This window comes from Amphiprion ocellaris, chromosome 9 (assembly GCF_022539595.1).
Source record: "Amphiprion ocellaris isolate individual 3 ecotype Okinawa chromosome 9, ASM2253959v1, whole genome shotgun sequence".
Lineage (NCBI taxonomy): Eukaryota > Metazoa > Chordata > Actinopteri > Pomacentridae > Amphiprion > Amphiprion ocellaris.
In genome coordinates, this window is record NC_072774.1 from 3,525,958 (window position 1) to 3,539,283 (window position 13,326).

Here is a 13,326-nt window from a genome sequence, read left to right on the forward strand (position 1 = left end):
GACTTTATCTTTAATAGGAAATGAGGATACATTCACATATACACTTACAGGAACATTCTGGATACCAAATACCACATAAATTTTGCATCTTTCCCCATTTTGAGTGCCATTAATTGTTTATTATTGTCATTTTAGACAATTTTAAGTCATTTTGGACACATTTTTGAGTGATTTTGGACAGTTTTGCGTTATTTTGGTCATATTTATTTGCATTTTAGATAAGTTTAAACTAATTTTAGGCAATTTCAAGTCATTATGTGCAATTTTCAAGACATTTTGGACACATTTTTGACTAATTTCGTTTAAGTTTTGACTTGTTTTGAACAAATTGAAGCTATTTGGGACATATTTTGAGACATTTTTAGTAATAGTGGACAGGTTGCAAGTCAAAATATCAGAACACTGGAACCTTGTCCTGCTATTCTTGCCAATCCAGTCTTTTCCCAAGAAATTCAACACCAATCTGAAACACTCTAACACCTGAGAAACACTCCAGTCAGTGCTCTCAGTGTTTATCCGTCAGCCTCATGCACCCTGTGCAGAAACAGAGTGAAGCTTCACCCTGAGATGCTGTCCAGTAGCGCCCCCTACCTACCGTTTAATATTCCACCGCAGTGATAAAGTGTTCTCAGCTTCCAGCCTCCGTTCCCTGCAGATGTGTGCAGATGTCGACCGTCTGTTGAAACCAGCTGCTCCTCATGCTTCTTTTGTGGGGTCAGCCGGCTTTCTGTCGCAGCCTGGAGGTGCTTCAGACTCAAACATACAGCGAAAAAACATCCAGACTCTACATAAACACCTGAGAGGTCCAAGAAGCTGCTATGAAATCTGGCCTTCTACTGCTTTGACATGAGTTGATCATTTTACAGACAGAAATGCTGTTTATAGCCCCAGTTTGTCCAGTGATAAAATTAGTTTTCTGTATTTTTACTTCATGTCCAAACTTCTTCCTCCTCTTCACTTCGGACAGTGCTTGTCTCAAACATTTTCAGTAATTTTATGCAGATTGCAAGTCAAAATATCTAAAAACAAGAACCTTGTCTTGCCATACTCACCACACATCAAATCCTACTGATGTCAGAGCCTCAAAAATTGGTGAAATACTGACCACAGATTATATTTTTAGTAGGAAATACGGATCCATCCATAGATATACATTTACAGGAACTTTCTGGAACCCCAATACCACCCTTAGTTTGAAAAAAATGGGCCAAATAATTATTGTCATTTTGGACAATTTTGAGTAACTTTGGACCGTATGTTTGTTGGACTTTTTTTTTTTTTTTTTTTTAATGTAAATATTTTGGGAATGTTTCAACTCATTTTTGATAAATTTAAGTAATTTTGGACAAATTTTTCAGACACTTTGGGTACATTTTGAAGAATTTAGGACAGGATTTAGATCACAAAATCAAAAATCTCAAACATTTTCTTGACAAACTTGCCACACATCAAATTCTTCTGATGTTAGAGCCTCAAAGATTGGTGAAATGTCGACCAAAGACTGTATTTTTTTGTCAGAAAAATGGATTCATCCATAAATATACACACTTACAGGAACTTCCTGGAGTCCAAATACTGCCCTTGATTGAAAATTTTGGATTTTTTTCCCATTTAAAGCTCACATAATTATTTGTTCTTGTCATTTTAGACAACTGAGTCTCTTTGAACAGTGTTTATCTTATTTTAGACACATTTTTGTACAAGTTTCAACTCAATTTTGACGAATTTTGAGACATTTTGAGTAACTTTAGACAGACTACCAGTCAAAATATCTAAAAAAAAAAAAAAAGGACCCTGTCTTTCCATACTCGCCACACATTAAATTCTACTAATGTTAGTCTGTATTTTTAATAGGAAACATGGATCCATCCATATATATACATGTCCAGACTTCCTCCTCCTCTTCCTCAGTAATCAATATTTTCCTCCACATCAGTAATTCTAGTGTCAAACAGTGTTTCTGCAGGTCTCCACTGGGATTTATCTCCTCCAAGTGTCCATCTCCAGCTCTTTGAGGCCCAAAATTATTCATCCCCCGTTCCAGATTTTAATTTATAATCAGTTTTTAATCAATCACCAGGTTTCTTCTGGTTAAAAATTATATAAACGAGTGACAAAAGACAGTAAAGTAAGTTGTGGACATATCATTTTTAGTTTAAAGTTTAAAAAAAAAAAAAAAAAACGTATAAATACTAAAAAAAATATCACTTTAATCACTTTATCGCTTTTAATGTCATTTCTAGCCAGAATTAACCTGCCTTAACTTAAAAACTCACTATGAATCTAAATTTGGTATATATAATAATCTGAGTTTACCTGTATTTAAAAGTTTGTTTGTTGAAAGTTTTCACAATATTTTACAATAATACACTCTAGAACATGGTAAGAATAAACAGTAACATAAAGAATGACATAAAAACTGCATTGTCTCAAAAGTTTAACTGCTGTCAAGGGTGTAAATAATTTTTTACATGCCGTTTTAACACAAAAAAGTTCGTTAATCTCTGATACGATGTCTGACTGAGTTTTGTTGCTTGTTTATGTCATTTACAGCCAGAAAAGAACCTTTTAGTCGAATAAAAATTCAATATAAATCGAAATTTGACACGACTAGGAAGAACTCGGGGCAGGAAGCTGTCACCAAAAAAACTCTTTGAGGTGGAGGACAGATATCGGTTGGTTTCGTGTCTGACTGGTTTTTGGTTTTCATGTGTGGACATGAACACAGAGTTCATTTCCACAGCTCAGACAACCTTTTCTGTATCGCTGTCCGTCACCAGCACCTCGTTCACACCTCGTCTCATCTCCAGCGGTGTAATTACTGCAAAGAAAAACACATCAAAGCACTCGCTGACCTTCTGACAGCCACACGTCTGCTGGTCTCGGCTTCTCCTGTTGAATTTATCTGCTTTAACAGGAAGCAGGGCCAGACTGTTTGGAAACTTCGACTACGCTTTCATTTTTACTTGATACAGACGAGTTTTGGTCTATTTTGAAGTTTTATTTGAGCTACAAGTTCTTTTTTGGCCGGAAATGACATAAACAAGTGATTAAAATGCAGTAAAACATCGGGTTTGATTTGCTAATGTTGAATTTTAACTATTTCTATGTGGTTTTTCTTCAGTTTTACTATAATGCTATGTCCAAAATTATTCATACCCTTGAAATTGACGCAAATGTGCATTGAAAGGTTAAAAACACACATTTCCACAATTTAACACATTCAAACGACCTGTTTTATGTTGATTTAATATGTAGTTTTAATGTGATATAAACAGCAAATACAGCATTGTCCTAAAGTGGCCTTTTAAAGTAAGTTAATATTGGAAAGTAGAGTCTGAATTTACACACTTTTGCATATATAAGCCCCCAAATTTTTCGTCCGTATGCCAAATTTTGATTTAAAGTAAATTTTTATTTGAGCAGCAGGTTGGAAGTTACATAAACAAGTCACAAAAAGTTGTGTTAAGGATTATATTTTAACTAATATGTCTTAAAATTTGATGTAGTTGCAGAAATTTAGCCTAGAGAGGAATAATTTGAGGCTTAACTATAAATTACACAACAAGTGGCGGGCATATCAACATTTTCTGTTAATCCAAGATGACATTATAATTCAAAATGTGAATTAAAACACTGGATTAAATTTGAAATATCAATAAGAAGGAAGCACAACAGAATCATCTTCATGTTCACTATGATTTTATTTGGAATTAGTGTCCATTATACAAGCAAGACACGAGAAGAAAGAACAACGTAACCATAGCAGCTAGAAAGTTATTGAATCACTCCATGTCCCTGATTTGTCTTTATTCAGTGTTCAACTTGATCACACAGAGACTCAACGAGCCGAAACAGAAGCTGTGACCTTCTGCAGGCCACGAATCTGGAATTATTCCAATTCCTGCTGTGATTTTTCTTCTTCTCTCCCTAAGAATTTATCACATTATTTCTGCAGGAAATGTGCAAGAAAACACCAAGTTGTTTTTGTCATTTAGCATCACAAATCTGTGACTTTTCCCTGAATCTGCCCTTCTCCAGAGGGAATCCTGCAGCATTTATGACATCATAGTTAAATATCGACTATAAGATAAACTGTAAGTATGAATTCTTGCAAGTGTTAGCAGCTCTAATGTGCATTAATCAATATTTAATTATGCAGAGTGCTGCTGTTACATAGTAAAACTCTGATTCTTTGATGTAATTTGCAACTCTTTCCCAGAACAGGTCGAATGTTTTCAAAGGAAATTTGCATAAATCTACGGCGCCGACCCTCATCTTTGACCCTCACCGTTCTGTAAATGTGCATGTAATCAACGAACAACTTCACTGTAAAGGGTTCAGGACCCTTTAAGAGATGAACTGGATGGTGAACGTAAGATTATTTCATTAAAACAGCACATTTATTGTGAATTATTAACAGATGTGGGTCGTCGGTGGGGTGTAAACAAGCGCAGTCATTCCTCTGTGCATATTCTGTAGACGGACGACTTGTTATTTTACATGATTTGTTCCGTTTGGTCGTCCATCGGTTCATGGCAGTGTCGCTCGATGTCCATCAAGCTTTTCCTCCTCTAAAGCTTCCAGCCTCATCTGGTCCGACTAGTGCTGTTTCCTCCTGAAAGAGCATCCTGGGAACAGAGGGAAACGGATACAGTTAAGAAGGTACGTTAAGCTTCTAGGAGTTTTTTAGCTCCAGTTTCATTTTTCACTGCAATATGAAGTCCTGGAAACAACACAATCAACATTTCCAAGTGTCCACAAGTGTTACTAATACTGAGAAAACATGGAGGCTCCACATGCTCCAAGATATTTCACCATGCTTTATGTATCTTCAACAACTTGCTCCTCTGTTCACTGTTTCTGAGCCATGCTGCATTTATTTTATTGATCCAGTAGCTTTGATTTTCCTGTCTCTCTTGTCTCCATTTTGTGTCTTACTTGTGTAATTGTGTCTCGTTTTTGTCATTTTGTGTCTCGGTTTTGTAATTTCATGTCTCATTTTTGTCGTTCTGTGTCTCTGTTGTCTCCTCATGCTGTAGATGTTTTTCTATCTCCATGTTTCCAGACTTTTCCTCTCTACTCTGCTCATCATCAGTAGAAAGATGTTTCACCATGATGAATGGATCTCCAACAACTTGCTCCTCTGTTCACTGTTTGTGAGTCATGCTGCATGTATTTTATTCATCCAGTAGCTTTGTTTGTGGAAACACTGCTTGCAGTTCAACCTAAAAACTTCCACAATTTTTGTTGCATGACTGTTGGTCTCAGCTGAGTCATTCATAACTTCTAGGTTAACCTGAGGACAGCAGAATTTTTTGTTTTTATAGAATGTCATTAAAGCAAATGATTTATTTTACATTAAGTTTCTTAATTGAGGCATTTAGAATAAAGTTATTCTGACTGATTGGCTTTAAGCTCAGATTTGATAGTTTTTCTGGTATATACTGCATTTATGCTCATATATATTTTTTTCTATCTGGTGGAAGAATTTCCTTCAGGATTAGATAAAATCGCATCTTATCTTATTTCTGAGGTGGAGAGTGAACTTTAAAGCTTCATTATTATCTAACTTGTGTGTATTTTGACCCTGGTAAAGGTGGAACTGTTGAGTCGACTTTAATGTGTACTTTGGATTAGCTGCAACACAAACTGACTCCGATGAGGAGATAAGAGGAACACTAAAACTCCCGCTGCCATCTGCCTTTTCAGACTGAATCGCTTCCAAACGAGCGCCAAAGGTTTGCAGCTGCACCCATAGTAACGGAGAGAAGCCCTCGGTTGCCACGGCAGCCGAGCCAGAGGATGGAGTGGGTGTCGGTAAACACAAACCTTGACCTCGCTACGTTACGCACGGTATAGAAAGAGTAGTAATACTAGTTTTTATGTTCTCTGACTGCTGATGTGATTCTTTTTCTTTCATTCTCTCTCAGATGGAAAAAACTGTCCTGAAACTATCAGCGAACGAAACTAATCAGTGGAAACTGATCGGAGCTCGATGAGAGGCCGATACGTACAGGTCGCACAGGTTAACACACCTGTACAGAAAATTACTACGTTTTCTGATGCAAAAACTCACAAATCTGTTTTCACATCCGGTTTAACCTGCAGGAGGCAAAATAACAGCTGCTGACCTACTAATAAATGGTGAAAATATGAAGACGCTTAATTCTGCCATTTTATTTTATATAAATCTACTATTTTACAGATCAGCTAATTCATCTAAATGACAAATTTTGCTCCAAAAACTGCAAAAAGACCATTTTATTTAAGTTAAACTCATTCTGACAAACTGTATAAAGCAGCTCAGTATGAAATCGAAACAAATGTTTGTATATTAAAATAAAAAACTGCAGAGTTTAACGCCTAATTTTTTTTTTTTAAAGAAATAAATACAACCAAGACAGGACTCTAAGAGTTTCCACCAACAACTGTATTTCTATTGATTAATCTATTGACTATTTTACAGACTAACTGATTCATTTAAATGGTTCATTTTCCTCCAAAAAAAGGAAAATAAAGACAATTTCCTTCCAATTTCTTTTATTTTGACAGACTGTATACCTAAAATATGTGTATGAAAGCAGCACAGTACTAACTGTCGAGTTAAAATGACAACAGGATTTTAATAAATTAATAAAAGATATTATCTAATCTTATCTGAGTCGGAAATCCAAATTTCTATTATGTAATTCTAATTATTGTGTAATTGTCTAACTACAGTAGCAGCTTTAAATCTGAAGTGTATGTATCTGAATACATAACACACTTCTTGTTTTGCACTTGCAACACTTTGTGTTTAGGAGTTTTCAAATGAAACTACAACTTTTGGGTAATTTTGTACCAATTTTGAGTCATTTTAATTCACTCTTGCAGCCAACGGCGGAACATTCGGTAGCATTGCTTGTGGATAAGTCAATTTCCAAGGCCATTTAGACTAATTTTAAGTAATTTTGGACAAATTTTGAGTCGGTCTGAACACATTTTGACTAACTTTGGACAAGTTTTACACCATTTTGAATACATTTTGACTCATTTGGACAAGTTTTGAGTGCATGAAGCCCCTTGTGTTCACTCTTTCAGCAGAACATTTGGCAGCTTTGCTCGAGAATGAGACACTGTCTTGAGTTTCTCAGGGAAAAATTGGTATAAATTGTAAGCTATTTCAGACAAATTTTGGCTTGCTAATTTTGAACATGTTTCGAGTTATTTTGGACAAGTTTTGAGTGTATGAAGACTTTTGTGTTTAGTCTTGCAGCCAGCAGCAGAACAGTTGGTAGCTTTACTCATGGATGAAACTTCAGAGGTTTTGAGTCCTTTGGGACTAATTTTGAGTAATTCTGGACTGATTTTTAGTCATACTGGATGGGTTTTGAGTGAATGAAGACTCTTGTGTTCACTCGTGCAGCAGAACATTTGGCAGCTTTGCTCATGGATGAGACTTTTTTTTTTGAGTCTCGAGTCAATTTGGACAAATTTTAAATGATTTCGGACGAACATTTGGTGATTGTTTTCTGGTGGTTCAGACATTTGAAAGTTTACAGAAGCAGCTCTAGCGAGTAAACAAACCTGACGAGGAAGCTGAATGGTTCACCTGGAGGCAGTGAGTGGGCGGGATTATGCAAATTTAGCAGGTTCAGCCGAGTAAATAGAGACAGATTGAGGCTCATGCACACGTCGGTGCATTTGTCATGTTGTTTTATATAAACCCAATAAAACGGAATCAACTATTGGAACATCCGCAGCACAAATAGACGCTGGAAAATTCCACGTTAAGTATGATGTGCAGCATGTTTGAATGTTCTTCATGTGGGCGTGTGGAGCTGCTGCATGTGTATTTAAAGCTGCTTTTTGTACCTTCTGTCAGGCGAGCTTTGCCTCCCGTCGGCTGGCAGAGCACCGTGGAGCAGCCGACACACAACACCACGGTCTGAGCGTGACTGAACACGGTGGTGATCTTGTAGCAACCTGCAGGAGCCAAACGTTCGATGAGACAACCGTGAAACCGGTGCACGGAGAAAACAACGGCCGGCTGCCAAACAACCGTTACACAATCCCTCCTGGTTACTGCTGTGTCCGTGCAGCTGTTTACGTAAAACCAGTCGGTGGAAACTCGCTTTACCCACAGCCGCAAGTGTCTCTGTTTGCCTTATTTGACACCCCAAACATGAAGGAAGCAATGAAAGGGCAACACATAAAGGCAAGAAATGTACTGTACATATAGAAAAACAACATTTGCTTTTAGTCATTGTTGACAGATTTTGAGTCACTGTCAACAAATTTTGACCAATTTTGAGTCTTTGTGGCATTTCTAGTCATTTTTTGACAAATTTTGTGTCATTTTGGATGTTTTTCGTCATTTTGGACAAAGCTTGACTTCAGTTAATCAATTTTGACTCTTTGTGGACATTTCTAGTCATTTTTGGACAAATTTTTTAGTAATTTTTGACAATTTTAGAGTCATTGTGGACATTTTTTAATTGATTTTGGGCAAATGTGGAATCACTGGCTAATTTTGGAAAAGTTGTGGCAAATGTTTCCTAAATGTTGAGTCAATTTTGACCTATTTTTAGTCACTAGACAAATTTGTGTCATTCTGGACATTTTTTTGTCATTGTCACAAACAGGAAGTCAATTGACTTCCTGTTTATGGCCAAATTTTGGGAAATTTTTTTTTGCAATTTTTGACAAATTGTGACTGATTTTGGGCAGATTTTGAGTCACTGTGGCCAAATTGCGGCCAATTTTAGAAAAATTATGGTTAATTTTTGCTAAATGTTTAGTCAAATTCAACAAATTTCCATGACCCACATTTGATATAAACCTCAAGGTCTGGTCTTATTAGCGGATAAACAAACTGACCTGGACATTTGACGTCCATGAAGTAGGAGTTTGGACTCTGAACGAGACGTTTCTTCTTGTGTCTCCTCTTCTCCTCCTCAGGAGTGGGATGTAGAAGATCTTTAGCAAGCTGAAGGAAAAACACCAACAACAGTAAGCTAAACAGTAATCTAAACCTGGATTAAACGTCAACCAGAGAGGGATGAAAGTAGAATAAAATAATATCTGTTGTAGTCAGCGCTTGGAGACTAATTAGCTGGATTTGTAGCATCAATACTTATTTCAACTGTAAATAATCCATTAATCAGTCTGTTATTGTTCTTGTTTTGTCCACAACTGAAAGATTTTTAGTTTACCGTCATGGAGGAGGAAAGAAACCAGAAAATATTAACGTTTAAGATGAACTTCTTCACCACTATGAACCTTTTAAGCTCAGAATGGTTCTTTGAGGAATCCCTCAGAAAAAGATTTTAGAACAGTTCTGTGGCATCACTGTAGCCATTTTTTATCACCAATGCTTTAAAAAAAACATACTGAGAGATGAATCTAGGTTTTTTAACTAAGACACACTAAGGCATCAAATTTTGACTCATTCTTGACACATTTTGAATCATTTGGGGCAAATTTTAAGTCACTGTGAACACATTGGCTAATTCTGAATGAGTTTCAAGTCAGTTCGGTTTGAGTGCATGAAGACTTTTGTGTTCACTCTAACAGCCAACAGCAGAATGTTTGGTAGCTTTGCTCGTCACTGTAGACAAATTTTGAGTAATTTTGGACTAATTTTGACTAATTTTAGACAGTCATTTTAGACATTTTGACAAATTTTGGACACATTTGGACCAGTTTTTTATTTTGATTAATTTTGAACAAATTTTAAGGCACTGTGGACAAATTTTGGACAAATTATGACTAATATTGGACCATTTTGAGTCATTGTGGACAAATATTGTGTCATTTTGGACATATTTTGAGTCATTGTGGACAAATGTTTGACTAATTTTGGACAGATTTTGACTAATATTGGACAAATTTTGAGTGACATATTTCGACAAATTTTGGACTAATATTAGACACATTTTGATTCACTGTGGACCAGTTCTTTTCAGTTCCACTTTGAACTAAGCGGTATCATTATTACAGATTTTTTAGCCCCAAGAAGTTGGCAAATACAGAACTTGTCATTAATTCCTCAGAATGTTTTTTTTTTTTTTAAGCGTTAGTCATGAAAAACCTGCCACAGCAGCAACTCTGACTTCCTGTTTCGTCTCCCACCCCAACAGGAAACCTACAGATTCTGTCATTTATATTATTTATGATAGAAATGTGCCTAAATTGATTAAATTGAAGTCCCTACAATATAATTATTACTTATGTTAAATTATTTAAGATCCATCAGTGTTATTTGTTGTATAAATCTATCTGATTTAGTTTATTAGGTTTTAAGACCCTTTTATATCCTTTATTACACACATTTATACCTTTTTGACAAAGTTAATATTAAATTTAAGACCCTAAAGTGTTATATATGATGAAGTTTATGAATTTTATGTTAAAATATTGTGTCCTTGCAGCTGTTTACGTAAAACGAGTCGACTGAAACTCACTTTACCAACAACTACAAGTGTCACTGTTTGCCTTATTTGACACCCCAAACATGAAGGAAACAATGGAAGGGCAACACATAAAGGCAAGAAATGTACCATACAAATGGAAAACAGTAAGTTAAAATCATAAGTTATGTCATTAAATAACATATTCAAATGCTGAAACTAAATGTGCTTCAACCTACTACATAAATAAGTAATAATTAAGCACAGAACTGGAGCATTTGCACATTTGTTCTTATGCTTATGACCCACATTTTATAGACATCTGAAATTCTGGCCTCAGTTAAATATTAGTTTTGAGACCCAACAGTGTTTATTATGCAAATGTAGGTTAAATATTAAAGTTAAAACTTCGTAATAATAAATATTACACCTATTTAGACCAGCATGACAAAGGTAAATAATAGGTTTAAGACCTCAGAGAAGAAAACATTGATCTGAATAAGTTAAATTTTAAGGCTAAGACCCTAAAATATCACTTAATACAGAAATACAGACCTACCTGGCCGAGTTAAACACTATGTTTAGGACCCAAAAGTGTTTATTATACAAATATAAGTTAAACATTAAGGTCTAAACCCCATAATACTGTATATATTAGTCATACCAAATTACTTTAGTAGCAAGTTTACAATAAATTTAGGTTAAATATTAAGGTTTAAACCTCATAACATTTTGTATTACACACATTTAGACTAAGTGACTGAGGCAAATGTTAGGTTTAAGACCTGTGTTTTTTTTATATATATATATATATATATATATATATATATATATATATACATATATATATATATATATATATATATATATATATATATATATATACATACATATATACATATATATATATATATATATATATATATATATATATATATATATATATATATGTATATATGTACATATATATATATATATATATATATATATATGTACATATATATATATATATATATATATGTATATATGTACATATATATATATATATGATAGAAATGTTCTTAAATAAGTTAAATAGCTAAAACCCTATAAAATCACTTCATAGACAAATATAGACCAACTTGACTGTTTAAACACGATGTTTAGAACCCAACAGAGTTTATTATTCACATTTAGGTTAAATATTAAAGGTTTAAACCATATTGCATTTTACAGTCCAGCTAAATTACTTCAGTAGCCTAAACATTTACAACATGACTGTAGAAAACCAAAGGTTGAGATTTAATTGTAGTTTTCAAATGAGAAAACGAGAGAAAAAAGAAAGCAAAACTGAAGATAAACTGGATTTTATCTGGAAAGTTGATCCTTTATCCTCCAAAAATATAATAAACCAGATCAATAATGACATAATTTAAAGCTACAGCTCTGTTTTAAAGCCACTAATCGAGTTTAAGCTGATTTATTCCGGATAATAACAGAATAAAACCCGTTTTTTTGGTGTTCGGACAGAGAAGGAACCTCGTGGGCTGCGCTCCTCCACGTGTTTCGCCATTTGCGTCTCTTCGCTTTTTACGCATTTAAATCATAAAATCAACAAACCGCGGGTTGCAACACGAACTAAACACAAGAAGACACCAAATCACACTGTTTCCGGTGAGCGCGGACACCGTTTACCGGCTGGTTTAGACGGTTAAAGACGGTAACGGGACTTACTGGCATCTCTGCGCGTCTGATCGGCTGCTGCGACCGGATAATGATGGAGGAAGATCCGGAGGAGGAACCAGCAGCTCTGCGTGTTACTGTCAGGAAGGAGGGGGAAATAAGAGAAAAACCTCATATTACTGGAAATATACCAACTAATGAAACCTAAAATACAACTAAACCCAGATTATCCAGGAAAAAAGTAGATTTATAGCGATTTTTATTGAACTAACAGGTTTATTCTGACTGGAAATTCTATTAAATAGTCATAAGACTCAGTAAAACATTGTGTTAGACATGTTAATGGTTTTAAAGAACTTTCCAGTAGCGTTTGTCATTTTTACTAAAACATTTAATGTCCAGAATGTCTCTTATCCACTGAAATTGTCTGTTTTTGTTTGTTTGTTTGCTTTGTTTTTAGAAAATGCAGCTTTTCTAAATGTTCCTGGTAATTTATACCATGTTCTATGGTGTGCTATTGTAAAATACTGTGAAAACTTTATACAGATAAAATGTAAAATACGAGTAAACCCAGATTCTGAGTCAATTTGGGCATATTTTGACTAATTGTGGACAAATTTTGAGTCATTGTGGATTAATTTTGACTTATTTTGGACAGATTTTGAGTCATTTTGGACAGACCGAATAACTGGAAGAATTTTGAGTCACGACAAATTCTGGACATACTTTGAGTCAGAGTGGACACATTTCGGACAGATTTGCAGTCATTTTGTACAAATTTTTTGACAGATTTTGAGTCATTTTGGACACATTGAGTAATAGTGGACTAATTTTGGAAGAATTTTGAGTCACTGTGAACAAATTTTTGACAAACTTTCAGTCACTTTCATCATTATTATCTCTTACACAATGTTGGACTGTTTTTTGTCCCTTGTTTGTCATTTTCAGTCACAGGAAACCTGTTGATCGAATAAAAACTCACTGTAAATCAGACTGACAGGTCAAATTTTGATTTACGGTGGATTTTTATTTGACCAGCAGTGTTCTACTGGTTGAAATTGACATAAACAAGTAAAACATGGTGTTAGAGATGCTAACGATGAATTTTGACTATTTCTTTTGCATATTTAATTCTGAAATTGTTGCCCAGCCTTCTTAATCTATCCAGAATCTACACAAAAAGTGGCGTTTTTTGGCCTTTATTTAGGCTATTACATAGTTTTTATGTGATGACCAGGTTTTACCTCCTTATTTGCTCCCTACATGAGCA

The 13,326-nt window shown here is 34.9% G+C and overlaps 1 protein-coding gene across 1 annotated transcript; it reads right to left on the minus strand.

The window, feature by feature from the left end:
- Positions 1–3,685: 3,685 nt before the first annotated feature.
- On the minus strand, positions 3,686–12,174 carry rps27.2 (ribosomal protein S27, isoform 2). The gene is made up of 4 exons (XM_023265282.3): positions 12,108–12,174; positions 8,863–8,971; positions 7,858–7,968; positions 3,686–4,631 (listed from the first exon to the last, which is right to left on the minus strand). The coding sequence occupies exons 1-4, from the start codon at positions 12,111–12,113 to the stop codon at positions 4,603–4,605; spliced, it is 255 nt and encodes an 84-aa protein (XP_023121050.1). The 5' UTR covers positions 12,114–12,174; the 3' UTR covers positions 3,686–4,602.
- Between the last annotated feature and the right edge of the window lie 1,152 nt (positions 12,175–13,326).

What these genes read in the sequence shown, in the direction of transcription:
- rps27.2 (XM_023265282.3), bottom strand. An exon ending in CATGGACGTCAAATGTCCAG is followed by an intron (nt 7,969 to 8,862) that starts GTCAGTTTGTTT and finishes TGGCTCCTGCAG; the next exon opens with GTTGCTACAAGATCACCACC. An exon ending in CAAAGCTCGCCTGACAGAAG is followed by an intron (nt 4,632 to 7,857) that starts GTACAAAAAGCA and finishes CTCTGTTCCCAG; the next exon opens with GATGCTCTTTCAGGAGGAAA.